Source organism: Vulpes vulpes, chromosome X (genome assembly GCF_048418805.1).
Source record: "Vulpes vulpes isolate BD-2025 chromosome X, VulVul3, whole genome shotgun sequence".
Taxonomy (NCBI): Eukaryota; Metazoa; Chordata; class Mammalia; order Carnivora; family Canidae; genus Vulpes; species Vulpes vulpes.
The window spans coordinates 104,297,497-104,317,799 of record NC_132796.1 but is presented as its reverse complement, the minus strand read 5'-3'; the positions used below and the strand labels follow the sequence as shown (position 1 = coordinate 104,317,799).

Sequence of the window (20,303 nt, the reverse complement as noted above, 5' to 3'; positions counted from 1 at the left end):
TCCATAATGATGACGTGGGCAGGGCGATAGTTGGCATGAAAACTCAGGAAGTAGCTTCATAGGTGACATGGAAAATAATCATAGGGGACAATTTTGTCACTATTTTTCTTCTTACATTTACACTATTTTCCTCTTACATTGGGTTAAAATCTATTACCCAACAGAGCTGGGCTCCCTTCTCCCTTCCTTGTGATCATTTCTTTTAGCCTCCAAGTGACCCCAGTGATTTAATTTTTTAAGACATTATCTATCTATCTATCTATCTATCTATCTATCTATCTATCTATTTGAGAGAGAGAGAGAGAGCATGCACAGGCCTGGGGAGGGGTAGAGGTGGTGGGAGAGGGTGAGGGAGAGAATCTCAAGCAGATTCTGCACTGAGTGCAGGGCCCAACAGGGACTCCATCTCACAACCCTAAGATTATGGCCTGAGCCCAAACCAAGAGTGTGACACTTAGCTGAGCCACCCAGGCACCCTACCTCAGTGATTTAATTTTTTAAAAAGATTTATTCATTATTTTAGAGAGAGAGAGCATGCACACACACACCCATTTGCACAAGCGGGGGGAGGGGCAGAGGGAGAGAGAGAAGTAAACTTCCCAGTAAGCATAGAGCCCGACACAGGGCTTGATCCCATGACCCTGAGATCATGACTTAGGCCAAAATCAAGAATCGGACCCTTAAACGATGGAGCTACCCAGGTGCCCCTCCACAAGTGACTTAATTTTTAAAGAAAAGATGCAGTCAAATGAGGGATGAAAATGCTACCATAGCTTCTTTTCCCTGTGGATTTGGAGTATACCATCGAGCTGCTTTGGAGTTGTCTCTGCTTCTGTGGATTCTATCAATTTATTTATTTATTTTAGTTTTTATTTAAATTCCAGTGAGTTAACATATGGTGTGCTATTAGTTTCAGGTGTACAATTTAGTGATTCAACACTTCTCTACATCAGCTGGTGCTCATCACAAGTGCCCTCCTTAATCCCCATCATCTGTTTCACCCATCCTCTCCCCGCCCCGCCCCGGGAAGCCTCAGTTTGTTCTCTGTGGTCAAGTCTATTTCTTGGCTTGCCTCTCTCTCTCTCTTTTTTTACTTTCCTCATTTGTTTTATTTCTTCAATTTCACGTATGAGTGAAATCAGATGGTACTTGTCTTTCTCTGACTGACGTATTTAACTTAGCATAATTACTCTCCAGCTCCGTCCATGATGTTGCAAATGGCAAGATTTCATTCTTTTTTTGTGGCTAATATTCCTGTGTGTGTGTGTGTGTGTGTGTGTGTATCTCAAAAAGTTAAAAATAGAACTACTTTATGATCCAGCAACCACACTACTGGGTATTTACCCAAAGAATACAAAAAACACTAATTCAAAGGGATACATGCACCCCTATTTTTATAGCAGCATTATTTACAATAGCCAGGGTATGGAAGCAGCCCAAGTGTGCACTGATGGATGAATGGATAAAGAAAAGGTGGTATATACATAAATGATTCTACTGATTTAAAATGTTGTTGGGATTATCCAAGGCACATTAACCTCTGTGATTCTTATGGGCCTATGTAAACCGTATATATACTTATACACAAATTCTGGGTGTCCTGCAATTTATATGTCCCAGTTCCTATTGGAGTTCGTGTGCATTACTTCTAGTTCCCTGCTGCTATATAAACAGTTCTGCAGTGAAGATCTTATCATAGGACGTTGGCAAAGTATATGAAGATCTATAGAGTAGATTCCTAGAAATTAAATTTTCCAAAGGCCTGAGAACCAGGAGAGCCAATGGTGTAAGTTCTAGTCTGAGGGTAGGAGAAGACTGATGTTTCAGCTCAAGAAGTCAGGCAGAGAGAATGATTCCCCTTCCCTCTCCCTTTTTGTTCTATTCAGGCCCTCAACAGATTGGGAGATGCCCACTCACATTGGGGGTGGGCAGTCTGCTTTAATCACTCTACCAATTCAAGGGCTCATGTTACCTGGAAATGCCCTTACAGACACACCCAGAAATAATGTTTAAGCCAGGTACCTTGTGACCCAGTGAGGTTGATATGTAAAATGACATGTAAAATTAACCATCACATCCTAAAAACATGGGAAGGAGACCTCTTGGATTTGCAAGTCTGTAGATATGGTGTCCCCCTTTTCAAGTTTCCAAGGGATCATCTTCTGATTCCTGCCCTACTCAGGCTTTGATGCAATTTGGGTAGCACATCTGATTTGAAATGTAACTCGATGTTATGTGCTAGGAAGTATTTAAAAATAAAGAACAACAGCAACAATTGGAACAAGAAAGGAAAATGGTAATGTGAGAGGAGGGTTGTTAATGAGCTTGACTGTGGTGATCATTTCGCAAGGTGTACTTCTATCAAAATATCAAGTTATATACCTCCAATATATATACTTCTTATTGGTCAGTTGTACCTCAGTAAAACTGAAAAAATAAAGAACAGAAAAAGGAATCCAAGTGGCTTTGTTATCAGGCTTAATTTGCATTGTGGCACTTAGCTCTTAGCACCCATGGCCTCACTGGGAAGGCGGGGCAGACGTGATAGTGTAAGGCATGTGGCAGAGATGTCACATTATAAAAGTGTCCTAAGATGGGTTCCTTACACTGTGCTTGAGGTCTTGTGCATCAGAAGCCCCCGGGGAGCTTGTTAAACGTACAGGTTGTGGGCCCCACACCTGACTTACTCTTCCTGAGAATCTCTGGCCGCAGAGCTCAGGAAACCTGCAGCCCCTTCCTCACCCCTACCACCCCCCACAGGCGATTCTGAAGCTCACTAAACTGAAGTTGGAGAACCCAGCAAGGGAAAGGTTCAGTGGAAGACGAGACTCAGTCATGTCCAGACCTAGATAAGCAGAGAACAGCTGAAAGGGAATTGGGGCAGCGGGACTATACAGGCACATCCGACCAGGCAGGAATGTGCACGCCTGCAGTCCCTCCCCTCAGGTCACAGAGTGGATAGGACTCTCTTCTTCACCCATCAAAATGCCCCTGGGAAGCTGCAGTGCTTTATTCACTGCAACCAGTGTGGCACACGGGAAGAATGCTGTCCTTTGTGCTGCCATATGCAGTGATCCGAATATTCAATTCTGCATGCTAGCATCCATCTGCAGAGGGAGAGATGGTGTCTCCCTACATCCAAACAGGAAAACTCAATCTGTAATGGCCAGCATTATTTATTTTTTTCTCTAGTTTTCTTCTACTTCACGGTTACTTGTGGCAGATGCCTAAAGGGTATGTCTTAAAGAGCCTACACTCAGTAGGAAAGGTGGGGAGTGTGTGGCATGTGACATCACAAAAATCCCAGGAAACCTCCTGTAATATCTGCCCTTACTGCCTGCTTTCTGCTTACTCTATTTATTCTCTTACTCATCTATCTGCCCACTTTCTCCCACCCTGAATTTTCTCTATCTTTCTAGTGCTTATCAACTCCTTACCCCCCTCTTTTTAATACTTTATTTTATAGAGCAGTTTGGGGTTTGCAGCAAAATTGAGCGGAAGGTACAGAGAGTTCTCATATACCCCCCACAGCCACGCACATGCACAGCCTCACCCACCACCAGCATCTCCCACCAGAGTAGTGTATTTGTGACAACTGAAGAATCTACACTTTCACATCATGATCATCCAAAGTCCATAGTTTACATTAGGGCTCACTCTTGGTCTTGTATATTCTTTGGGTTCGGGCAAATGTATAATGGCATGTATCATCCATCATTATATTATCATACACAGTATTTTCACTGTCCTAAAAATCCACTGTGCACCTTCCCTTTTTAATTTTTTTAAAGATTTTTTTAAAGATTTTATTTATTTATTCATAGAGACAGAGAGAGAGAGAGAGAGAGAGGGGCAGAGACACAGGCAGAGGGAGAAGCAGGCTCCATGCAGAGAGCCTGACGTGGGACTCGATCCAGGGTCTCCAGGATCACGCCCTGGGCTACAGGCGGCGCTAAACCGCTGCGCCACCAGGGCTGCCCTAGAGATTTTACTTATTCATGAGAGACACAGAGAGAGAGGCAGAGACATAGGCAGAGGGAGAAGGAGGCTCCCCACAGGGAGCCCGATGCGGGACTCAATCCTAGGACCCTGGGATCATGACCTGAGCTAAAGGCAAATGCTCAACCACTGAGCCACCCAGGTACCCGCACCTTCCCTTTTTTAATATACCGACCTAAACTACTTTATCCATCCATCCATTTATTCCTTCTCCGTATCCCTGTACTTTTTTTTCTTACCTACCCATTTCCTGTCTTACTCATCCATATACAGTTGACCTTTGAACAACTCGGAGGTTAGGGTCGCTGACCCCCTGCATAGTCAAAAAATCCATGTATAACCTTCGACTCCCCAAGAACTTTACTGAGACCCTGCTATTTACTGGAAGCTTCACTGATAACATGAAGAGTCGATGAATACATATTTTGCATGTCATATGTGTCATATGCTGCATTCATACAATAAGGTAAGATGGAGAAAAGGAAATGTTATTAAGAAAATCATAAGGAAGAAAAAATACATTTACAGTCCTGTACTGCACTTATTGAAAAGAATTCACGTATAAGTGGACCTGTGCAGTTCAAACCTGTGTTGTTCAGAGGTCAGCTGTTTATCTTCCATCTGAAGGCTGGAGGTCGAGGTGGTGACATCATTTGCATAGTCTGTCAATAGGGAGATAGTGCTGCTTGTTGCATGAAAGCCAGGGACCTGGAGGTGTGAAATCAGTCACTGCATTTGAATGTAAGCATATAAGTCAAATATTACATAAATACAGGAATAGGTCGCCTTTTTAGGTCCCACAGGACTTTATCAACATGAACTCATTCTTACGGGCATCATAATTATCTCAGAATTCCTATACTATGACGTCTTTGCTTTAAGGTTTCCTGAGGCCATTATAATCTTCTGTGATCATTGGACCTTTCTCTATTTTCAGCCTTTGTGTTTATGCATTTTCACCTCTTAAAATAATTCCTTCATACTCTATGACTCTTTCCCTTTGGAAGAAAGAGTTATAAAAATGAACTCACTCTAAAGCATTCCCAGGAAATGTGGGAAATACATTTTATTGGAGAATCAATAGCCCAGGATAGAGGTACAAAAGGCCTCCACCTCTTTTTCTATGGCTTCTCCCCATCTGTCTTATTCTGAATTTAGTCAAAGGTTAATGGAGCAAAAGGATACTCAGTTACCCTTGTGGAGACAGTCAGGGAGGCAAAGGCAATGTCTGGATGCAGTCTATTTTAGCAGTTTGAATGGGTTTCATTTCGATCAAACTGTACTGCTCTGAAGTTGGTTGGCTTGCCAAACCCCTTGCCATCTGAGGCCTTCTGTTTGGGAACACATAGCCTTCTCTGTCTGCTTCCCTTTTTATCCTTTTACAGTAGATGCCCTGTGGCCTGCAAAATAAAGAACCAGTATCAGAAGTTCATCAGTTGGTCTTTTGAGACTGAGGAAAGCAATGAAAGTCCAGATGAATTTGGGAAAGAATCCCAAGCATCCACCCAGAAGAGTGTTTCTACTAATCAGACCACAGCAAGGGCAGAACTATCTAATACGTTACCGTTCAATTTTTTTTGCATTATTTAATGAAGGATTCATTGATCACCTTTGTCAATTCAGTTTTGTAAAGTCAGCATTCAGCCACCCTCAAAACTTACAGCGATATGAGTTAAAAAGATTTTTGGTGTAGCTCTCGAGGAGTCATTGAGAAGCAGCAGGAGGTGTCTCCTTGCCTTTGTTACCTTTGTGTTCTGTGTGTCCCAAGCTAGTGGTTCCAACAGGAATGGAACTCCTACAAAGTGTCCTGCCTCACCTCACAAATATACCTACTGGAGCAGGACAGTTAGCACCTTTCTTGCAAAATCTTAGTGATTTCTTCTTCTTTTCTTCTCTCTCTCTCTCTCTCTCTCTCTTTTTCAAAATCTTAGTGATATCTTTAAAAGAAGCCCCAGATGATAGCATTTGAAAGGAAGTTGAAATAATAAAGCTGTTTCAGTGGTGAGAGGGAGGACAGATTAAAGCAGCATTGTTTTAAAAATCACATTGTATAATGTAAATATGACTGACTTTTCTAATTTAAAAATTCCCTTCAGGCAATGAATGACTGGATCTAGTTTGATTTTTTATTTATTTTTTCTTGTTTTCAGCAGACATTGCAATTTGGGTAGGGTGGCAGTTATAGGCAACAGCGCTTGAGAGGAAGGTGAGGATGTGGGATGGCTCATTTCCAGACGCAGTCTTTTTAGAGAAATGTGAACAAAAGGAGATGATGAGATGACTTCATTCCTTCCTGAACATGAGCAGGAAGGCTTGCTACCATCCTTTTTCCCCTCCCTCAATACAAATTCTATAGAAAAATAAATATTGTTAATTAAGCAGTATGCATATATATGTTTTACCTCTTCCTTAATAAAAGATGATACTGCTGAATTCTGGTGCAGTTCTCTCCATTTCTAAGAATATAAAATGAATATTAGTGCTGAGCATGCATATAGGTGAGGAGCTGGGGTACTGCATGCTTTGAACAGTGGCCCAGCTGGGCAGAGAGCTCTATGATGGACAAATTTGAGTTTGGAAGGACACTCTCTTGGATAAGGACTTGGAGTCCAAGAGGAAAATCAGAAAGAATTTCTATTAGCAGATGCAAAATGTGTGCTTTGACTTTTTAAAATGGCTTCATTGACATATAATTTACATACCACAAAACTCACCATTTTAAGCTGTATAATTTACTGATTTTTAATAAGTTAATAGTTATGTGACAATCACCAGTCTGATTTTACAATATTTTCATCACCTCATCACCCCAGTTATAAACCCTGTACCCATAGCAGCAATGTCCACAATGGCTGAGCTATGGAAAGAGCCCAGGTGTCCATCGACAGATGAGTGGGCAAAGAAGGCATATACACAAAGAAGGTATATATACACAATGGAATATTGCTCAGCCATCAAAAAGAATGAAATAAATATTGCCATTTGCAATGACATGGGTAGAACTAGAGGGCATTATGCTAAGTAAAGTAAGTCAGTCAGAGAAAGACAAATACCAAATGATTTCATTCGTATGTGGGACTTAAGAAACAAAACCAATGAACAATGGAGAAGATGGGGAAAGTAAAATAAGACAAAATCAGTGAGGGAGACAAACTAAGAAATTCTTAACTCTAAGAAAAAAAAGAAATTCTTAACTCTAAGAAAAAAAAGAAATTCTTAACTCTAGGAAACATACTGAGGGTTGACAGAGGGAAGGGGGGGATGGGGTAACTGGGTGATGGGCATTAAGGAGGGCACTTGATGGAATGAGCACTGGGTGTTTTTTTAAGATTTTATTTTATTTATTTATTCATGAAAGACACACACACACACAGAGGCAGAGACATAAGCAAAGGGAGAAGCAGGCTGCCTGTAGGGAGCCCAATACAGGACTCAATCCCGGGACCCTGGGAACACAACCTGAGTCAGAGGTAGACACTCAACCACTTAGCCACCCAGGTGCCCCTGAGCACTGGGTGTTATATACAACTGATGAATCCCTAAATTCTACCTCTGAAGTTATAATACAGTATATGTTAACTAAATTGAATTTAAGTGAAAAATTTTTAAAAAGAAACCCTGTACCTATTAGCAATCACTTCCTCCAGACCTTGAGAAGCACTAATCTACTTTCTGTCTCTATGGATTTTGTCTATTCTGGACATGTATAAACTGAATCATACAGTATTTGTTCCTTTGTGTCTGGCTTCTTTCACTTAGCATATTATTTTCATGGTTCGTTCATGTTGTAGAATTTACTAGTACTTCTTTCTTTTTATGGCTAATATTCCATTGTATAGATACACTAGGTTATGTTTATCTATTCATAAGTTTATGGACCTTTGGATTGTATCCACTTTTTGGTTGTTACTAATATAGCTCTGTGAATGGGGCACCTGGGTGGCTCAGTTGAGCACCTGCCTTTGTCTTGGGTCATGATCCTGGGATCCTGGGATCAAGCACTGAGTCAGGCTCCCTACTCAGTGGGGGATCTGCTTCTCCCTCTCTCTCTGCCCCTCTTCCCTGCTTGTGTTTTCTCTCTCACTCTCAAATAAATAAATCTTAAAAATATAATGCTCTATGAAGATTCACTTGCAGATTTTTGTGCGGACATTTGTTTTCATTTCTCTAGGAATTGAACTGCTGGGTCATATCGTAAAACTGTGGCTATTCAAATCCTTAGCCAACTTTCAAGTAATTATTTTTACTATTCAGTTGTTAGAGTTTTTTATATATTCTGGATACTAGACCCTTTTCAGATATATGACTTGTAAATATTTCTCCCATCCTGTGGCTTGTCTTTCACTTTCCTGATAATGTCCTCTGACACACAAAAGTTTTTAATTTTTATGAATTCCAATTTATGTACTTTTTCTCTTGTTGCTTGTGATTTGGTGTCAAATCCAAAGTCATGAAGATTTCCTCCTCTATTCTCTTCTAAAAGTTTGATAGTTTTAAGTCTTGAGTCCATTTTAAGTTAATTTTTGTATATATTATAAAGTTGAGGTACACATTCTTTTGCATATAGCCATCCAGTGGTCCGTGCACCATGTGTTGAAAAGACTGTTCTTTCCCTACTGAATGGTCTTGGCACATTTGTCAAAAATCAGTTTATAGGTTTATTTTTGGACTCTCAATTCTACTCCACTGATCTATATATCTATCCTATACCAGTACTAAACTATCTTGTTATTGTATCTTTGTAGTATGTTTTGGAATTGGGAAGTGTAGCTTCTACTCTCTTCTTTTCCAATATTTTGAGAATTTGTGAAGGATTTATATGAATTCTTTCAACTTTTGGTAGAATCAACCAGAAAAGCCATCTCATCCTAGGCTTTAATTTATGGGAATTGTTTTGAATGCTTATTCAATGTCTTTATTTGTTATAGCTGTTGAGACTTTCTATTCCTTTTGTGAGTCAGTTTTGGTAGTTTGTATCTTTCTAGAATTTTCTTTTTACTTTTTTCAGTGGTTGACCTAGAGTTTGCAATGTATATTTAGAACTAGTCCAAATATAGTAGTATACTACTTCACAGGTAGTGTGAGTACCTTATAATAACAGAGTATTCTTAATTCCTCCCTCCCATCCCTCGTATCTTTGCTGTCATTCATTTCAATTATACATAAGCATACTGGGTGTTATAGTATATGTTGGCAAATTGAATTTAAATTTAAAGATAATAAATACAAAATTTTAAAATCATATACGCTTATTTATATGCAAGCATATAAGCATATATCTGTTACATCAATTAATAATACAAAAATTTAGAGTTTTTATTTTATCTTTACTTATTTCTTCTCTCATTCTTTCCTTATGTAGATCTGGGTCTCTGACCTATAGCATTTTCCTCCTCTCTGAAGAACCTTTTTTGAAACATTTCTTCCAAGGCAGGTCTGTTGGAAACAAATTCCCTCAATCTTTGTATGGCTGAGAAAGCCTTTATTTTTTCTTGAGTTTTAAAAGAAAATTTCACAGGGTACAGAATTCTAGGTTGGTGGGATGTTTTTTTCTCAACACTTTAAATATTTCTCTCCACTGCCCTCTTCTTATATGGTTTCTGAGAATACGTTGGATATAATTCTTATCTTAGCCCCTCTATAGGTAAGCTGGATTTTTATTTCCCTCTGGCTTCTTTTAGGATTTTTTTCTTTATCTTTGCCTTTTCTGTACTTTGAATATGATTATGCGTAGGTGGGTTTGTCTTTGGCATTCATCCTGCCAATTTTCTCTGAGCTTCCTGGAACTGTCATTTAGTGTTTGACATTAATTTGGAAAAATTCTATCATTGTTGTTTCAAGTATTCTGTCCTTTTCTCCCCTTCTTCCTCTTTTGGCATTCTGATTAAACATATGTTATCCCACAGTTTGTAGGTATTCTGTTTCTTTTTTTTTTTTTTGTCTTTTTTTTCTGTTTGCTTTTCAGTTTCAAAATTTTCTATCGACATATCCACAAGCTCAGAGATTCTTTTCTTGGTGGTCCAGTGTACTAATGAGCCCATCAAAGGCATTCTTCATTTCTGTTAGTGTTTTGGATCACTACCATTTCATTTTCATCCTAAGTATTTCTATCTTTCTGCTTACAATACCCATTTGTTCTTGTATGTTGTCTACTTTCTTTTTTTTAAATTTTTTTTTAATTTATTTATGATAGTCACAGAGAGAGAGAGAGGCAGAGACACAGGCGGAGGGAGAAGCAGGCTCCATGCACCGGGAGCCTGATGTGGGATTCGAACCCGGGTCTCCAGGATCGCGCCCTGGGCCAAAGGCAGGCGCCAAACCGCTGTGCCACCCAGGGATCCCCTGTTGTCTACTTTCATTAGAGCTCTTAGCATATTACTCATAGTCATTCTAAAATCCTAGTCTCATGATTCCAACATTCCTGCCATTCCTGACTGTGGTTCCAGTGTTTTCTCTGTTTCTTCAAACTATGTTTTTTGCCTTTTAGTATGCCTTATAACTTTTTGTTGGAAGCCAAATGTGACATACTGTGTAAAAGGAATTGCAGTAGTAGGATGGTGAGGTGTGGGGGCTGGGGAGGTTTTCTGAAGTCCAATGATCAAGTCTAAGTCTTTCGGTATGCTTATGTCTCTAGATTGTAAACTTCACCAGTGCTTCCCAGGTTGTTTTACTCTTTTAGGGGGGGACAGGAAGGCTGGAGGGAGCTGGGGTAGGTATTTCCCTTCTTCTTGTGAGGTTCGGCTCTGGTAAAGACCTAAAAAGTTAGACCCTGGTCAAATAGTTTCTCTCTTGAGGGCAGACCTTGTCAGGGTGGACAGAATGCTCTGGTGTATTTCCAAAATGGCCACCTTTCCTTTCCCACTTCTGAAGCAGGAGGGAGATTTTCTTCCTATCTTTACTGTGACAGCCTGGTAGAGCCACTGGACATATAACAAAAGGTGAGTGTGCTGCTCTGTGACTGGGCTCCCTGGAGGTCTGAACTCTCAGACTTGTCCACCCTGTGCCCCCAGCAGTTCAGTTACAGCTCAAGTTGTCCTGTCCTGCTCCTGATTTCCACATAGGCCTCTGCTCATGGATTTCTGTGCCAGCAAGTTTTGATTTTGTGTATCTTCCTGTTTGTCTCTCCAGTTTGGGAGAGACATTTTCCCCTGTGGCCTCAATTCCTTGACAGATATAAGAAAATTTAAGTGGGTTTTTTTCCCCAGTTAGTTTAGCTATTTACTTATGGTTATGATGGGGTAATGACGTCTACACTGCTTAAATGCTGGACCAGAAACCAGAAGTCCTCTTTCTTCTTTTTCCATATGGACATTTACAGGTATATATTTGTCTGCTTTAACTGCATCCTGTGAGGTTTTTTATGTTGTGTTTTCTTTTTTGTTCATCTCAAGATAGTTGCCAATTTCCTTTGTGGTGTTTCAGCTTTCTATGGGGGGGAGTCATTTCTGTTCAGTCACTGGATTAATTTCAGAGAGTGTCAGTGCCTCCAGGCCCTGGGGTTTATTTACATCTACACCTTTTGAGAGTAGTTTCTGAGGAATAGGGGAACTGAAAGGAGACATGAGTGACTGGAGAGGGGGGAGTATGACTTAAGCTCTCGCTTTTGAAGCCATGCTGTGGCTTGTGGCCTCTACCCCAGAGATTCTCAACCAGGCCATATCGTCCTTCAGGTGGCATTTGGCAACATCTGGACATGTGTTTGGTTGCCATACTGGATGGAGGAGTGGCGTGCAACTGGCATCTAGTGAGTAGAGGCTGGGGATGCTGCTCAACACCCCATAATGCACAGGGCAGCCCCTCACAGCAGAGTTGTCTGGTCCGAAATGTCAGTAGTGCTGCCACAGAGAAACCTTTTTGTAACACTTTACATTGGCAGGACTGTATCCTGCTCACTAAGCACCCACCTGTGTAGTGTCTCAGTCCCTCTTCACAATGGTCCCTGAGGTAGGTGAAATGTCACAATCTGAGGTGAGGCGAGTGAAACCTTAAAACTGTAGCAACCTGTCAGTTGGTAGCAGAGCCTCGATGACCACCTGCCAGTCTGGTTGTTACCCCAAAGCCCATAGTTATCTGGGTCTCCACTGGCTCTGTCCACTCCATCTTTCAAAAGCAGATCAACATGCATTGTCCTGTGAGTAGATGTCTGGAGCACTGGTTGCCTGAGGGGCCTCTCCTAGCTAAGAATGTTTCACATGGTCTTGTGATCCTCTGCAAACACAGTGGAGACTCCCTGCAGGCCATGTGGTATTTGGCATGGAGTGGGCATACAGTACATTTCTGTTGAGTAAATTAGGAGTAGCTTGGTGAGCTCTAGGAGCTTGAAATGTAGGTTGTAGGTATCTCCAGAAGAGGCTGGAAAATGAGACAGGCCCCTAGGACTGACAGGGCAAGAGAAATCACAGACTGTACATGGGTTGTTTTGCCTCAAGGATTTTAATTTGGTTATTATTCATATAAAACCAATTATTATAATTTGGTTATAATTCATTATTCCCCTTGTTAAATTCCTCACACTTCAGCTTCCTCTTCTTACTGAATTGTGCATACTAGTACTTTTTACCTTTCTTAAAAGACCAGTTTTAACTCTACTTAAAAATTCACTGTGGCTTCAGATTTTGTCCCCTAAAGATCTTACTGGAACATGTAAAAATTCACTGTGGCTTCAGATTTTGTCCCCTAAAGATCTTACTGGAACATGACTTGCTGGGCCACCCAGGCGTCCCTTTTGTGGTATTTTGACATCAGTTATCATGAAATTATCCTGACATTGAATCCATATGTCTTCAGGTAACTGGTCTCTATATTCGCATCCATAAAATGGGATATGGTCCTTTGTTAGTTAACTGAGGCCTTTCCCGAGGATAAATGATTTAGAGCACGTGAAAGCATTCTCAACAGTGCTGTGTAAATGGCCAGGTCCCTCCAGTTATGAGTAACTGTGAAAAATTGTATTCATATGAATTATGCAGTATAACCAGTTGTCATGCAATTATTAAGGTAGTTTGCTAGAATGAAACAAAATGCATTCAGATTTTGTGCTTCTTACAGTGCTAGCCTAGTAATTTGATGAAAAGATCTCAAGCTATATCTTACCTTCGACTGTCCTGAGAAATACAAGAGCTTGACCTTGACCTTTGTTTCTCCATAGGTGTTACAGAACATTTTGGACACTGAAAAGGATTATGCTAAAGAACTTCAGTCTCTACTTGTCACTTATTTAAGACCCCTGCAGTCCAATAACAAGTAAGATTTACATTTTAAACCCCTTGCTAAATAAAGCAAGATAATGTCAGCATCCAGAGTTAATTGCTCTTATGTCACTGAATAATTGATTTTGCCCTTTAGAAGAATTTCCACAGATCACAGGTTGCCAAGAACACGGTCAGGGCAACGGAAATTACACAAGATGTTGCTGCTGGAGAGCTTGGCTTTCTTTCTCTTTTGCCTGTGGAAGGAATGAGCACATCCGCATTTCTGTCTGTCGCAGTTTTTATCTTGTATGTTTTAAAAGTGATATGTGCAGTTTTACCTTGCACACACGGATCCTGCTAGTGTTTTTATGCAGAAAACATATAAACTGGAAAGTTTTGTGCTCCCCCTGACCTTTGCTTGCCGGGGCAGAAACTCTTCCCCATGGTCTGAGAAGGGAAAGCATGTGGCATTTTGTGAATGTTTGTTAAGGGCACCTCGAGGTCGTTTTCATTCAGACCAAAGAGAATGATAGAACTGTTAAAATGTTTGTGTGTTTGTTTTATTTTTTTAAATATTATTTATTTATTTATTCATAGAGACACACAGAGAGAGGCGGAGACACAGGGAGAGGGAGAAGCAGGCTCCATGCGGGGAGCCCGATGTGGGACTCGATCCCAGGTCTCTGGGATCACGCCCTAGGCTGAAACTGCTGAGCCACCCAGGCTGCCCTGTGTATTTGTTTTAAATAAAATACTCAAACCTTATTCTGGTCTTAGAAATGTCTGGAGCTTGAATTGAAAACTTCATTTTCACAAAAGAAAAACATTGACCATTTTTTTTGTGCTTGTAGGCGTGGCCTATTTAACAAATAGTGGCTAACTGCATTTGTTTGTGTTTTTATTTTAATTGATTACACTTTACTAGAGATTATGATCTATAAGTCAAATAGAAAATTGAGCCACAGGCCCTTAAACTGCAGGACAAAAGCCTCCTCCTTCCCCTCAGTAAGAGTTTACTTTCGCTGGACAGCTGCCTCAGCTATTGGACTTCAGGCTTAAATAAATTTAACATATTTTGTGATTTTTTTCCTCCCTTTTTTTTTTTTTCCAAATCATGTTTGCTAAGGCATAAGGTCTTGCTAAATTTCCCAGTTGGTTATTTTCCATGGCACTATGGGAATCTTAACTTCGGTATGAAAGGATTTTGTATTCCTGTGTTTTGTAAGCATTGAAACATGATCAACAACAAAGTGTCTTTTGTTATTATTATGTAAAACATGAAGTTAATCCTGTGAATCATACTTCTTAGAGCTGAATGGAAGGAACCTCAATGAATCATTGAGTCTAGTGCCCTGGAAGAAATGACTATCCCCATTGAACAAATAAGGAAACTGAAGTCCAGAGGCTTATTGCTGTACCCATCACACAGCCAGTAAGTGGCCAGACTCGACCAGCTGCACCTCCTGCCGCTGATTGAAATGTGCCTTCCATTTTGTAGAGGTGACAGACAGGGGCAGGAAACCGAGGTGATGACCCTGAGAGGGGAGATGGGAAGGTTTCAAATGAAGGAGGCAAGAAGCCTGACTCAGAACTGTGCTGTTGCCATGTAAATTCAGAATACACTTGGGGTCTGTTTCTACCAGCTGTCTTTCTAGACAGAGTGACTCGAGCAAACCAGACTGTTTACTGTCTGATCCTGAAGGGACCAAGAAAGCCCCAGTCAGGTTCAGTTCGACTCCCCAGTCACCTTCTTGGGGCCATGAGAGAAGGAAGTCAGGGAAGCTGGCTGGCTGAATGTTTCACTTTTGATACCCATACTAGGGGTTTTCCAGCTTGTGGTTCAGAAGGGCATGATGGCAGAGGAACTGGGCACTTCTTATACTCGAGGGGTTACTGGTAAGGTTTGTGTGGGGCTTCCTTTTCTTTGTCAGCAAAAATACTCTCTTGGAAACACTCCCCTATTATATGAAGAATAAAGAATGTGTGGCTGACACTGGCCTTCTAAATCTTCAGAAAAGTTTTCTCCCAAAAAGTGTTTAAGAACATGGGCTCTGGAGTTAGAATGTTGTGGTTTAAGTTCTGGCTTCACCCTTCATTAGCTTCGTGGCTGGGTGATTTGCTTTAACCTCTGTGTGCCTGGGTTTCCTTACATGTAAAATGGAGACAATAGCAGGCACCTCATGAGGTTGTTGTCAGGTTAAAATGAGTTATTATTTGTGAAACACCTGGAGAAGTGTTAAGTGCTGTGTGAGTGTTGTTGGTGCATGTAATCACCTACCATTTGGTGGGGGAAAATGGAGAAAATTCATAGTACAGAGGCTCTGGATAAAATTTTTCAGTTGGCCTTTATTTGCTCTATTCCATTCCACAAACAAACAAGCAAGAAAACAAGCAAATAAATCAGTACTATTTTCTTCTCCTCTACTTCCTCTCATGAAGATTTCCTTTTATTGATTTATGAGCATTAAATTGGGAGAAAGTGGATTTTGCAATTTTTCCCAGTGCAATCTATGAGAATATATAATATCTTTCAATTAATCTCCCAGCTCCTCTAGAAGAGAATACTCAAAATTTTTTACATTTATTCCCCAGCCATGATGTATTTTGCCTATTTAGATACTTAAATATTACACACTTGTTATTTGTTCACTCATTGCATTGTGAAACACCTAAATGTCTTTTATAAACACTTGTCTGCTCTGGAATCATTATTCTTATTATAGAAAAAATAAATCAAGGAAAGACACTTTTAAAAGTTGTTTAAGACCACAGAGTTGTTGTAAATTAAAAAGTGAAAGTTAAAATCTAGAGATTGCCCTTCCCTCATCCCATTTGCCAATTTTTAGCAAATAATCATCTCACTAGACTAGAGGTAGGTAACTGGAATCATCCTGAAGTTCTATTTACTGAAACCATGTGTGTGTTTTTTTTTTTTTTTTCAGTCTGAGTACTGTGGAGTTTACATCTTTATTGGGGAACTTTGAGGAAGTATGCTCATTTCAACAGACACTCTGCCAAGCCTTGGAAGAATGTTCAAAGTAAGTGTTGGGTGTTGCCATTAGGGTAGCCAGCAATACCATTTCTTTGGTGTCTTTTGTTTACCCTTTACCTGTTGTCTTAGATAGGGGTACTTTATATTTACTCATTTGTTACAACGTTGATAAATTGTCCTGTATAGAGAAAAACCCACTAGGTGGTGGTATTTACAGAGCCAAACCACTAATGCATTGTATATCAGGGCTCTCCATGCAGTACGTTTTTTCTGATTTTATTTAAAAATTGTTTTGGTTTACTGCTCCTGATCAGTGTAAGAGGCAAATAAGGTCTCAACTGACCATGGACGATGCCTTTGACATTGATTAGATATTTTCTTTTGTATACTGCAAATTACTTGGAAAAATTAGTCAGATGATTCATTCAGTTGCATAAGCTGCTTTTTCTCTTTAAATCACTCCTGCTATCTTGTCTATTATATTAATAGTTGAAATACACAAAAAAGTGGGGAAAGGAAAGTATATCTATGTGACCCACAATACATATTTGATGGCTAGCTCAATAATTGAGGTGTTCAACTTCATATACAGAATGGACTGTAAAGATCATCAGGCAATATATTTTTGTAGCAAGATTAATTTTCCAAGCACTGTATCTCGGAGAAGTTTCATTGTCTACAGGGAAATTGGGGTGATTGCCTGTTTCTTGAGCTTTCTGGGACACAGGTGGTCATCCAGGAAGGAAGATGGTAAGAGCCTATACCAAAGAGACCTGAGAAGCCATCCTAAATACTGATACGATCCAGCTTATTGATGTGGAAAGATAAGTCACTGAGAGGAACCAGTTACAAACTAGATTTGTAATCTTTGTTTTCCATTTTATAGAGAAACATGTAGAAGGAAGACAAAGGAACATGCCAAAATTGTTCTAATAGCTGTCTGTGAACAGTGGAATGCTGAATAATTTTTTTCTTGCACTTTTCTGATTTGTCTACAAATGAAGACAGGTGGCTTGTAACTTAAAATAATTAGTCTTGAGGCCATCCTGCCTAGCGACCACCGAGCCACGAAGACTGCATAATATTCCTTTGTGATGTGTCATTTTTAGATTTGATTACTTTTGTCTGTCCTTTAACTTCATATAAATTAGCCAAGAGTATTTTTTGTGTGCCTGGCTAAAATTTTGAATATTATAATTTGAACAAATATCTTTTAAAAAAAACCCTACCTAGTAATTTCAAGTAAGCATCTAGCCCCTATTTATTGGTTCTGTGTTTGGCGGCTCAAGTTTAAAGTGGTGGTCAATTATCCCTTCAAAAAACAAAAAATAAGGTGGTGGTCAAGAACTTACATTCCATGGAGAAAGTGGTTAGAACATATTTTCTCTTTTAACTTTCGCAAAATAATTCAAAAGGTTCGCATGTAGCCAGGCTTGATTGGTAATCTTCTTCCTTTGTCCCTTGTTTCATATTTTACATTCTGTGTTTCATCTGTCTTACTTACAGGTTTCCAGAAAACCAACACAAAGTAGGAGGTTGTCTGCTGAACCTCATGCCTCATTTTAAATCTATGTATCTGGCTTACTGTGCAAATCACCCCTCAGCTGTCAATGTACTCACACAGCACAGGTAAATTGTTAACTGTTTGCCCAAATAAGCCATTCTGCAGTGAGATCCTTTCCTAGAACCACTTCCTTTAGAAATCCAAGGTGTCCAGTTGGACTTTTGATTATCCCCCTTCACAATTGCAGGAGTTAATCTGTCATTACATGGATTGCTAGTCTGTCTCTTTGGTCTGTCAGATCATTTCCTGAGCATTTGCTATGTGCAGAGACCCATACTAGCTGAGGGGGGATACAGTAGCAAACAAGGAAGAGGAAGTCCCTTCCCTCCTGGAGCATAGAATCTCAAGGGAAATACAGACATGAAATGAAATGTCATAAACATGTGGCATTACAAAAGGGTAATTAAAAGGGTGCTGTGAGACTTTGCAGTGTGGTACCAGCTTAGTGTGGGATGAGGGAAGATCAGGGAAAGATTTCCTGAAGCAAAACTCCATTTAGATCCAGTGTTTTAGCCTTTCCTCATCCCAGTGAATGATTGATCTGAGTTGCTGACAGAAGGCTAAAGGGCCTGGGTTCATTCCTTTTTTCTCTTTCCCGTTCTCTGGTGGGGGAAGTTTCAAACAGTGCTATGGCTCAAAGGCAGATACTCATTACTCTGTAAGGGCAGAAGGAAACCAGCAGTGTGAACTATCTGGCAGGCGTTTTAAGCAACGGGCTGTGATAATAATTGTACATGAATATAAATTGTTCACAATTCATGGGGAACAACGAAATGGTATCTCCTTTAAGAGTCCTTGCGAGGGACCCAGATAAGCTTGTATCTCTCTTACCCTTCCTCACCATCTCCTTTCCCAGCCCTGAAGCATTCACTGATGCATTCATCTGGACCAGAACCCTGGATGATAGGTTTAAAGATACAGTTTGGACTTTGAAATCATGTGCTAGAAATCTAGTGTGGGGGTCAGGAGGAGGAAGACAATAGCAAGAACACCACACAGAGTCTCTTAGTACTTGACCCGGAAATGAGACTCAGAATGGATATGGATTCCTCAGGACTGGAAACCGGAAAGAATATTCTTCTCTTAATCTGGCTCAGACTTGAACCCCCAGAGCCAGACTGGAACACTAGTTGACACGAACCCTCAGAAGTGGTAGAAATTTGGGTTTTATCCTGGTTGGTTAGGACTTTTATTGAATTTAGAGAGCCAATAAGTAAGGATTCTTAAGGTAGAATTCAGTGGGTCCTGCTTGGAGATCAATTTTCTTCTCCTGATCAAAGTCATAAGTTCTTGTAGAATAGCAAATATGGAAGTTGGAGTTTAAAGACAGAGAGGCCATGATTCTGAGTTATTTAGGCAAGGGCTGAACTCCTTATAGCTAATACTAGCTAATAATAGCACTGACAGTGCACCAGGCACATAAGAGCCTATGAGGGAATTACTATTACTACCTTCACTGCTTTACAGATAAGACAGTGGAAGGTCAAGTAATCTGCCGGAGAGCTCACAGCTCTTAAGTAGTTGAGCCAGAATTAGCATCCAGGTCTATCACACTTCTAAAAAAATATTTTTATTAAGATATATATGTATTCCCTACAAAGTATAATTTAAATGGAAATTTAAAGAATTACAATAAAATGAACACTCGTATACACACCACCCAGCTTAAAAAATAAAACATTACCAAAAAAGAGAGAATGAAAGCGTTACCATTTCCTTTTTTATCTACCAGCCTTATTGAATTCTAATTCACATACCATGCAATTCACCCATTTGAAGCATACAGTTGAATTATTTTTAGCATATTCAGAGTTGTGCAACCATCACCACAATCAATTGAACAACATTTTCATCACTCCCCAAACAATCCCATGCTCGTTAGCAGGCACCCTCCATTGCCATTCCAAGGCAACCCCTAAAGTACTTTACGTCACTCTGGATTTGCTAATTTTAGACATTTCATTTAAGTGGAGTCACACACTACAAGGCCTTTTATGTTTAGCTTTCTTTACTCGTCATGTTTTCAAGCTTCATCGTGTTGTAGTACTTATTTGTACCTCATTTTTTAAAAGAGATTTTTATTTATTTATTAATGAGAAAGAGAAAGAAGCAGAGACACAGGCAGAGGGAGAAGCAGACTCCTGGCAGGGAGCCCGACATGGGACTTGATCCCGGGTCTCCAGGATCACACCCTGGACTGAAGGCAGGCACTAAACCGCTGAGCCACCCAGGGATCCCCCAGTACCTCATTTTTAAAATCCCCACAGAAGATTCCATTATTTAGATACCTCATTTTTTAAAACAGATTTTATTTATTTATTAATGAGAGAGAGAGAAGCAGAGACACAGGCAGAGGGAGAAGCAGGCTCCCTGCTGGGAACCTGATGTGGAACTTGCTCCCAGGACCCCAGGATTATACCCTGAGCCAAAGGCAGATACTCATCCACTAAGCCACCCAGGTGTCTCTATTTATTTTACAGAGAGAGTAAAAGAGAGTGTGTGAACACGCGCGCGCGCGCGCACACACACGAGCTGGGGAGAGGGGCAGAGGGGGAGG

The 20,303-nt window shown here is 40.3% G+C and overlaps 1 protein-coding gene across 12 annotated transcripts in view; it reads left to right on the top strand.

Moving 5' to 3' along the window:
* Nucleotides 1-20,303, top strand: part of ARHGEF6 (Rac/Cdc42 guanine nucleotide exchange factor 6) — a 101,977-nt gene that overhangs the window by 47,781 nt on the left and 33,893 nt on the right. For all 12 annotated transcript variants that reach the window (XM_025987826.2, XM_072743356.1, XM_025987827.2 and 9 more), the window contains 3 exons: nt 13,148-13,242; nt 16,133-16,228; nt 17,689-17,811. In XM_025987826.2, coding sequence (XP_025843611.1) covers nt 13,148-13,242; nt 16,133-16,228; nt 17,689-17,811 — 314 coding nt within the window. The remainder of the gene's footprint in view (nt 1-13,147; nt 13,243-16,132; nt 16,229-17,688; nt 17,812-20,303) is intronic.